At 52.7% G+C, this 8,407-nt stretch overlaps 1 protein-coding gene across 1 annotated transcript; it reads right to left on the bottom strand.

Annotated features, from left to right (window-relative positions):
- Positions 1-1,705: 1,705 nt before the first annotated feature.
- On the bottom strand, positions 1,706-7,262 carry KLHDC9 (kelch domain containing 9). The gene is made up of 5 exons (XM_075330042.1): positions 7,224-7,262; positions 4,656-5,172; positions 2,490-2,658; positions 2,180-2,378; positions 1,706-2,111 (listed from the first exon to the last, which is right to left on the bottom strand). The coding sequence occupies exons 1-5, from the start codon at positions 7,234-7,236 to the stop codon at positions 1,948-1,950; spliced, it is 1,062 nt and encodes a 353-aa protein (XP_075186157.1). The 5' UTR covers positions 7,237-7,262; the 3' UTR covers positions 1,706-1,947.
- Between the last annotated feature and the right edge of the window lie 1,145 nt (positions 7,263-8,407).

Here is an 8,407-nt window from a genome sequence, read left to right as displayed (position 1 = left end):
TGGCGGTCTGTGGGCGTGGATAGAACCTCTGGCAGAGGGCGGCGGTCTATGGGGGTGGATAGATCCTCTGGCAGAGGACGGCAGTCTGTGGTGATGGATAGATCCTCTGGCAGAGGTTGGCGGTCTGTGGGGGTGGATAGATCCTCTGGCAGAGGGTGGCGGACTGTGGGGGTGGATAGATCCTCTGGCAGAGGGCGGCGGTCTGTGGGGGTGGATAGATCCTCTGGCAGAGGGTGGCGGTCTGTGGTGATGGATAGAACCTCTGTCAGAGGGGGGCGGTCTGTGGGGGTGGATAGAACCTCTGGCAGAGGGCGGCGGTCTGTGGGGGTGGATAGAACCTCTGGCAGAGGGTGGCGGTCTGTGGGGGTGGATAGAACCTCTGGCAGAGGGCGGCGGTCTGTGGGGGTGGATAGAACCTCTGGCAGAGGGTGGCGGTCTGTGGGGGTGGATAGATCCTCCGGCAGAGGGCGGCGGTCTGTGTGGGTGGATAGATCCTCTGGCAGAGGGTGGCGGTGGATAGATCCTCTGGCAGAGGTTGGCGTTCTGTGGGGGTGGATAGATCCTCTGGCAGAGGGCGGCGGTTTGTGGGGGTGGATAGATCCTCTGGCAGAGGGCGGCGGTCTGTGGTGATGGATAGAACCTCTGTCAGAGGGCGGCGGTCTGTGTGGGTGGATAGATCCTCTGGCAGAGGGCGGCGGTCTGTGGGGGTGGATAGATCCTCTGGCAGAGGTTGGCGTTCTGTGGGGGTGGATAGATCCTCTGGCAGAGGGCGGCGGTCTGTGGTGATGGATAGAACCTCTGTCAGAGGGCGGCGGTCTGTGTGGGTGGATAGATCCTCTGGCAGAGGGCGGCGGTCTGTGTGGGTGGATAGATCCTCTGGCAGAGGGTGGCGGTCTGTGGGGGTGGATAGATCCTCTGGCAGAGGTTGGCGTTCTGTGGGGGTGGATAGATCCTCTGGCAGAGGGCGGCGGTCTGTGGTGATGGATAGAACCTCTGTCAGAGGGCGGCGGTCTGTGTGGGTGGATAGATCCTCTGGCAGAGGGCGGCGGTTTGTGGGGGTGGATAGATCCTCTGGCAGAGGGCGGCGGTCTGTGGGGGTGGATAGATCCTCTGGCAGAGGGCGGCGGTCTGTGGGGGTGGATAGATCCTCTGGCAGAGGGCGGCGGTCTGTGTGGGTGGATAGATCCTCTGGCAGAGGGCGGCGGTCTGTGGGGGTGGATAGATCCTCTGGCAGAGGGCGGCGGTCTATGGGGGTGGATAGATCCTCCGGCAGAGGTTGGCGGTCTGTGGGGATGGATAGAACCTCTGGCAGAGGGCGGTGGTTTGTGGGGGTGGATAGATCCTCTGGCAGAGGTTGGCGGTCTGTGGGGGTGGATAGATCCTCTGGCAGAGGGTGGCGGTCTGTGGGGGTGGATAGATCCTCTGGCAGAGGGCGGCGGTTTGTGGGGGTGGATAGATCCTCTGGCAGAGGGCGGCAGAAGTCCAACTGATGCAAAGTAAGTCCTGGAGCCTCCAGACCATGAAAATCACTTGTATTTGGCCTTTTCCTTTTCCACCCTCTCTCATGAAAGCGGAGTTGAACTTCATGTCCATATATCAGCTCCGCAGTGGTTATAACCAGCTCTCCATTAGAAGACGCTCACTGATGGATTCTCAGTTAGGTCATTGCAGCCTGCTATTGTGTAACACAGGGATAAAAGATGGCGATTGCTGCAAAATATTTACTGTGCACAAGTGACAAAATGAATTGTGGCCCAAAACACATACAAGATGGATGAAGCTATGTGGCAGCGCGTTGTCCTGCGCGGGGAGCTGTGTTATATTGATGCCATGTTGGGGTACAGACACCTTTTTTTTACCTTTTTTCAGTCCATTGATTATTGTAGTGCATGTAGCTGTTACATTGGCGCTCGGAGGAGAGGATGAGACCTCTGCGGACTCTGCCCTTTATTGTATATGCAGCACAGAGATCTCGGGGCACAGCGTTCTGCCATCAGCGCCAAATCCACCCACAAGGTACAGGCGGCCATTAAGCAGGCAGGTCCGGTGGCCGACTCTCTTCTGGAGAGGATCTGATCCAGGGAAACGAAACCAGCTCATTGGGGTGCAGCCTGTAAATGGATATTGGGGTGATGCCAACGTCATACAGCATGAACCCTGCGAATACAGAAAAACTCACGTGTGTCACAGATGTATAGGTCATTGCAGATGGCATCACGGCTTCGAGTGAACGTTTCGCCACCGTAAACCACTAGAAATGGACCAATCGCAGAGCAGGAATGGTAACGCAGGCTCCTGGGGGCTTCAGACTTGGCTTTATCAGAGGCCACAAGCTGAGACAACTGCTCCGACAGCCGAGAGTCCGGAGACGCGTCCTCCTGGGAAAGAGACGTCATATAGGGAGGGCTCTGACGAAACTACCTGTAAGGCTGTACCTAACCTTTTTTTTTTTCATTTCAAAGACCACTGTCCTTTAATTTTGGCAATACCTGGATTTTTCCTGCCTCCCACTTCCCAACTAAGTCACCAGCAGCAGCTTCTCTGCCTCCGAATACGAAGAGAGACCATGCACGTCCGGTGAGATGTCTGATGCCAGACTGCAGGAAGGTGGCGGCGTGGCCCGATCGTGAGGCCGTGCGGGATTCCTCCTCTTTGTACCTGTGAATGACACAAGTTGTTCTAAGGTTATGTTCACACTAGAAAAATTATTTTTCTTAAGAAATTTCTTGAGTGAAGGATTAGCGCACCTGCGTTAAAAAATGCACCAATAACACAGGTGCGTTTTGGTGCGTTTTTAGTGCGTTTTTTTCAGGTTGGTCCCTGCGTTTTTTAATGCTTTTACAGCAATAAATAATCTAGATAATGGATAGATAGATGGATAGATGAATAGATAATACAGTAGATGAGAAAGACCTATATAATGTCTCACCTCCCTGCATTTTCTAAGGTGGCACTCTTTAGTGACTTTCATGTGGCACTAAAGGGTGCTTAGCCTTATCTTTAGCCAAAAAAAATAAATAATTAAAAAAAAAAAACGACATGGGTCCCCCCATCTTTTGTAGCCAGCTCGGGTAAAGCAGACGGCTGCAGCCTGCAGACCACAGCTGGCAGCTTCACCTTGGCTGGTAATCCAAACCAGAGAGCACACCACACTGTTATTTTAAATTAAATAAATAATTTAAAACAAAAAACGTGGGTTCCCCCCAAATTGGACCACTAGCCAAGGTAAAGCAGACAGCTGTGGTCTGGTATTCTCAGACTAGGTCTGGTTATTGAACACTCCCCAGCCTAAAAATAGCAGGCCGCAGCCGCCCCAGAAGTGGTGCATCCATTGGATGTGCCAATCCTGGTGCTTCGCCCCAACTCATCCCGATGCCCTGGTGCGGTGGCAAACGGGGTAATATATGGTGTTGATGCCAGATGTGTAATGTCACCTGGCATCAAGCCCTGGGGTTATTGATGTCATGCGTCTATCAGATACCCAACATCACCAACGCAGTCAGTAATAAAAAAAAAAAAATATAGACAACAAAAAAAGTTTTATTTGGAAAAACATTCTTCAACACATTCCCTCTTTCACCAGTTTATTGAAAAGAACAATCAAATCCGGGTCCGGCGTAATCCAATAAGTGGTCCCATGATGATCCGTTCCATAGTCACTGTCCCAGTCAATGAAGAACAGAATGTTCCCCATTGGCTGGGAGAGCAGTGCAGTGACCTGAGCTAACATCAATAGGTCAGCCCAGGTCACTGCAGGGGATGACGAGCGCTGCTGTCACGAGGTTAGATGAGATCATTACCTGCTGTGACGATCTCCTGCTCTCCTGACGTCAGCGCTGTCACTGCCTTCTATGTCCGCCGCGTTCTCAGCAGTATCGCGGGAGCCCGTGACGTCACCGCTAGTGACAGTCTCGGGCCGCCCACGAGACAGGCATAGAAGGCGGTGACGGCGCTGACGTCAGGAGGCAGGAGATCGTCACAGCAGGTAATGATCTCATCTAACCTCCTGACAGCAGCGCTCGTCATCCCCGCGGCTGCACACACTGCTGTGTGAGAAGCTGCTGATACTGCAGTGCGGGCAGATACTGACACTGCAGTGCGGGCAGCCGCGGGGCTGCAGCAGGACACAGACTGCACGGGCACCCGCCGGAGGTCACACGGAAGTGCTTCTGTGTGGCTTCCGGGGATTTTGCGGGCCCATTGACTTGTATTGAGTGACGGTCCGTTATCATGGAACAGAATAGGACACGTTCCATAATAACGGAGTGGACATACGGCATCCGATGTGTTATATGTAGGATCGGATGCACACGGAAGTGCTTCTACATGCCATCCGATCCTACACAGAACACATTGAAAAAATAGTCCTGATTACATTACAGTCAATGGAGTGATACCGCAGCTCGCTGCAGAATAGAAGTGACCGCTCATTCTTTTTCTTAAGAAAATCTACAGAAAGAATTTTCTTGAGAAAAAAAACGCAGAGTGCACAGATAATTTTTTTCCATAGGTTTTGCTGGGGAATGTCTGCAGAAAGTTTACAAGAATTTCTCAAGAAATTTCTGCAGCAAAACCGTGGGTAAAAAACGCAGTGTGCGCACATAGCCTAAGACCGGGTCAGTGGAGAGTCGGGCGAGCATCACACATTTACTTGCCGGTAAGTCTTGGCGCTGGCATTGACGTGTAGGGTGTATACACTGGCGTAACGTCTCTGGGTGCGTAGTCCTCCTTCCCGTCCCACCACGCACAGCTCGCGGTCGGAAGCCTTGGTGCAGGTGTGACTGCTGAGCCCGGCCGGGGGGTTACTGGATGGCTCCTCTGCCCATGACGCCCACTCCTCGGTCTGTGTATCATAGCTGCAGACGGTGGATAATCTCCGGGCGCCGTCCCATCCCCCGACCACACAGAGCCACCTGTTATTGAGCACCGCTGCATCGTGATGACTCCTCCTAAACGGACCGCTCCGAGCACCACTTTTTGCTGCCGTCTGCTCCGGGTCAAAGGTCACAATGTCATTAAGAGGGGGGTCTTTAGGGTCAGCAGATTTTACCCCTCCGTATACATATAGCCTTCCCTGTATAGGTGTGCATGTGTGATGGGCACGAGCGAATCGTTTATCATGAGCTACTGGGGTCCATGTCCACAGGTCTGCTCCAGACGTCATGGCTGGGCCTACAAGACAGATAGAAATGTTTCACTGAGGCGTGCCCACCAAGCAATCCCCATTGAGGCATGCCCACCAAGCGATCCCCACTGAGGCATGCCCACCAAGCGATCCTTACTGAGGCATGCCCACCAAACAATCCCCACTGAGGCATGCCCACCAAGCAATCCCCATTGAGGCATGCCCACCAAGCGATCCCCACTGAGGCATGCCCACCAAGCGATCCCCACTGAGGCATGCCCACCAAGCGATCTCCACTGAGGCATGCCCACCAAGCGATCCTTACTGAGGCGTGCCCACCAAACAATCCCCACTGAGGCATGCCCACCAAGCGATCCCCACTGAGGCGTGCCCACCAAGCGATCCCCACTGAGGCATGCCCACCAAGCGATCCCCACTGAGGCATGCCCACCAAGCGATCTCCACTGAGGCATGCCCAACAAGCGATCCTTACTGAGGCGTGCTCACCAAACAATCCCCACTGAGGCATGCCCACCAAGCGATCCCCACTGAGGCGTGCCCACCAAGCGATCCCCACTGAGGCGTGCCCACCAAGCGATCCCCACTGAGGCATGCCCACCAAGCGATCCCCACTGAGGCATGCCCACCAAGCGATCCCCACTGAGGCATGCCCACCAAGCGATCCCCACTGAGGCATGCCCACCAAGCAATCCCCATTGAGGCATGCCCACCAAGCAATCCCCATTGAGGCATGCCCACCAAGCGATCCCCACTGAGGCATGCCCACCAAGCGATCCCCACTGAGGCATGCCCACCAAGCGATCTCCACTAAGGCATGCCCACCAAGCGATCCTTACTGAGGCGTGCCCACCAAACAATCCCCACTGAGGCATGCCCACCAAGCGATCCCCACTGAGGCGTGCCCACCAAGCGATCCCCACTGAGGCATGCCCACCAAGCGATCCCCACTGAGGCATGCCCACCAAGCGATCTCCACTGAGGCATGCCCACCAAGCGATCCTTACTGAGGCGTGCTCACCAAACAATCCCCACTGAGGCATGCCCACCAAGCGATCCCCACTGAGGCGTGCCCACCAAGCGATCCCCACTGAGGCGTGCCCACCAAGCGATCCCCACTGAGGCATGCCCACCAAGCGATCCCCACTGAGGCATGCCCACCAAGCGATCCCCACTGAGGCATGCCCACCAAGCGATCCCCACTGAGGCATGCCCACCAAGCGATCCCCACTGAGGCATGCCCACCAAGCGATCCCCACTGAGGCGTGCCCACCAAGCGATCCCCACTGAGGCATGCCCACCAAGCGATCCCCACTGAGGCATGCCCACCAAGCGATCCCCACTGAGGCATGCCCACCAAGCGATCTCCACTGAGGCATGCCCACCAAGCGATCTCCACTGAGGCATGCCCACCAAGCGATCCCCACTGAGGCATGCCCACCAAGCGATCCCCACTGAGGCATGCCCACCAAGCGATCTCCACTGAGGCATGCCCACTAAGTGATGCGTACTGAAACTTCTTCGCTAAAACATCCATAATAAGACAGCATTAATAATAAAACCCTGCCATGATACACCCACATATCATTCCCTACAGACCGGCATCTCCTAAACACTCCTTCACTCTCCTGAGCACTCCCTACCGTGCCTGCTACTAATCCATCTCTCCTAAGAAACACGTCTTCACAGCAATCCCTACTCACCCAGCAATCCCTACTCACCCAGCAATCCCTACTCACCCAGCAATCCCTACTCACACAGCAATCCCTACTCACACAGCAATCCCTACTCACCCAGCAATCCCTACTCACCCAGCAATCCCTACTCACCCAGCAATCCCTACTCACCCAGCAATCCCTACTCACACAGCAATCCCTACTCACCCAGCAATCCCTACTCACCCAGCAATCCCTACTCACCCAGCAATCCCTACTCACCCAGCAATCAGCAATCTATGTGCACCCATACACACTGCAGCCCATATATTCCTGACCGATACATGTCATCATAGACTGCACCCTGCTGTGACATGCAAGCACACAAAGGGTTAATAAGCAATGGAGCAAAATCGCTCATTCACCTGATCCAGACATCTCGCTGTCAATATGATGCTGCAATTCTGTCCTGGCCACACCCACATCTCCATAGCAACCACTGTACATAAACCACGGGCGAGACAGAGACTGTACAGCGTGAATACTGAGCGAGCGGTATTGTACTGTGCAGTGTATATATACAGAATAATATATATTATACTGAGCATTACACCCAGTATACAGGACAGAAGAAGTGGTACTGTGCAGTGTATATATACAGAATAATACAGATACTGAGGATTACACCCAGTATACAGGACAGGAGAAGTGGTACTGTGCAGTGTATATATACAGAATAATACAGATACTGAGGATTACACCAGTATACAGGACAGGAGAAGTGGTACTCTGCAGTGTATATATACAGAATAATACAGGTACTGAGAATTACACCAGTATACAGGACAGGAGAAGTGGTACTGTGCAGTGTATATATACAGCATAATACAGATACTGAGGATTACACCAGTATACAGGACAGGAGAAGTGGTACTGTGCAGTGTATATATACAGAATAATACAGGTACTGAAAATTACACCAGTATACAGGACAGGAGAAGTGGTGCTGTGCAGTGTATATATACAGAATAATACAGATACTGAGGATTACACCCAGTATACAGGACAGGAGAGGAGGTACTGTGCAGTGTATATATACAGAATAATACAGGTACTGAGAATTACACCCAGTATACAGGACAGGAGAAGTGGTACTGTGCAGTGTATATATACAGAATAATACAGATACTGAGGATTACACCCAGTATACAGGACAGGAGAAGTGGTACTGTGCAGCATATATACAGGATAATACAGGTACTGAGGATTACACCCAGTATACAGGACAGGAGAAGTGGTACTGTGCAGTGTATATATACAGAATAATACAGATACTGAGGATTACACCCACTATACAGGACAGGAGAAGTGGTACTGTGCAGTGTATATATACAGAATAATACAGATACTGAGGATTACACCCAGTATACAGGACAGGAGAAGTGGTACTGTGCAGTGTATATATACAGAATAATACAGGTACTGAGAATTACACCAGTATACAGGACAGGAGAAGTGGTACTGCGCAGTGTGTATATACAGAATAATACAGATACTGAGGATTACACCCAGTATACAGGACAGGAGAAGTGGTACTGTGCCGTGTATA

The sequence above is a fragment of the Anomaloglossus baeobatrachus genome, chromosome 12 (genome assembly GCF_048569485.1).
Source record: "Anomaloglossus baeobatrachus isolate aAnoBae1 chromosome 12, aAnoBae1.hap1, whole genome shotgun sequence".
Classification (NCBI taxonomy): domain Eukaryota; kingdom Metazoa; phylum Chordata; class Amphibia; order Anura; family Aromobatidae; genus Anomaloglossus; species Anomaloglossus baeobatrachus.
Note: the sequence above shows the minus strand (reverse complement) of the source record. Positions and strands in the feature narration are given on the sequence as shown.

Excerpts from the sequence above, each read along its gene's own strand:
- KLHDC9 (XM_075330042.1), bottom strand. Across the intron at positions 2,659-4,655 it reads GCCAGCGCCAAGACTTACCG|GTACAAAGAGGAGGAATCCC; the intron begins GCAAGTAAATGT and ends TGTCATTCACAG. Across the intron at positions 2,379-2,489 it reads GGGAGGCAGGAAAAATCCAG|GAGGACGCGTCTCCGGACTC; the intron begins GTATTGCCAAAA and ends TCTCTTTCCCAG.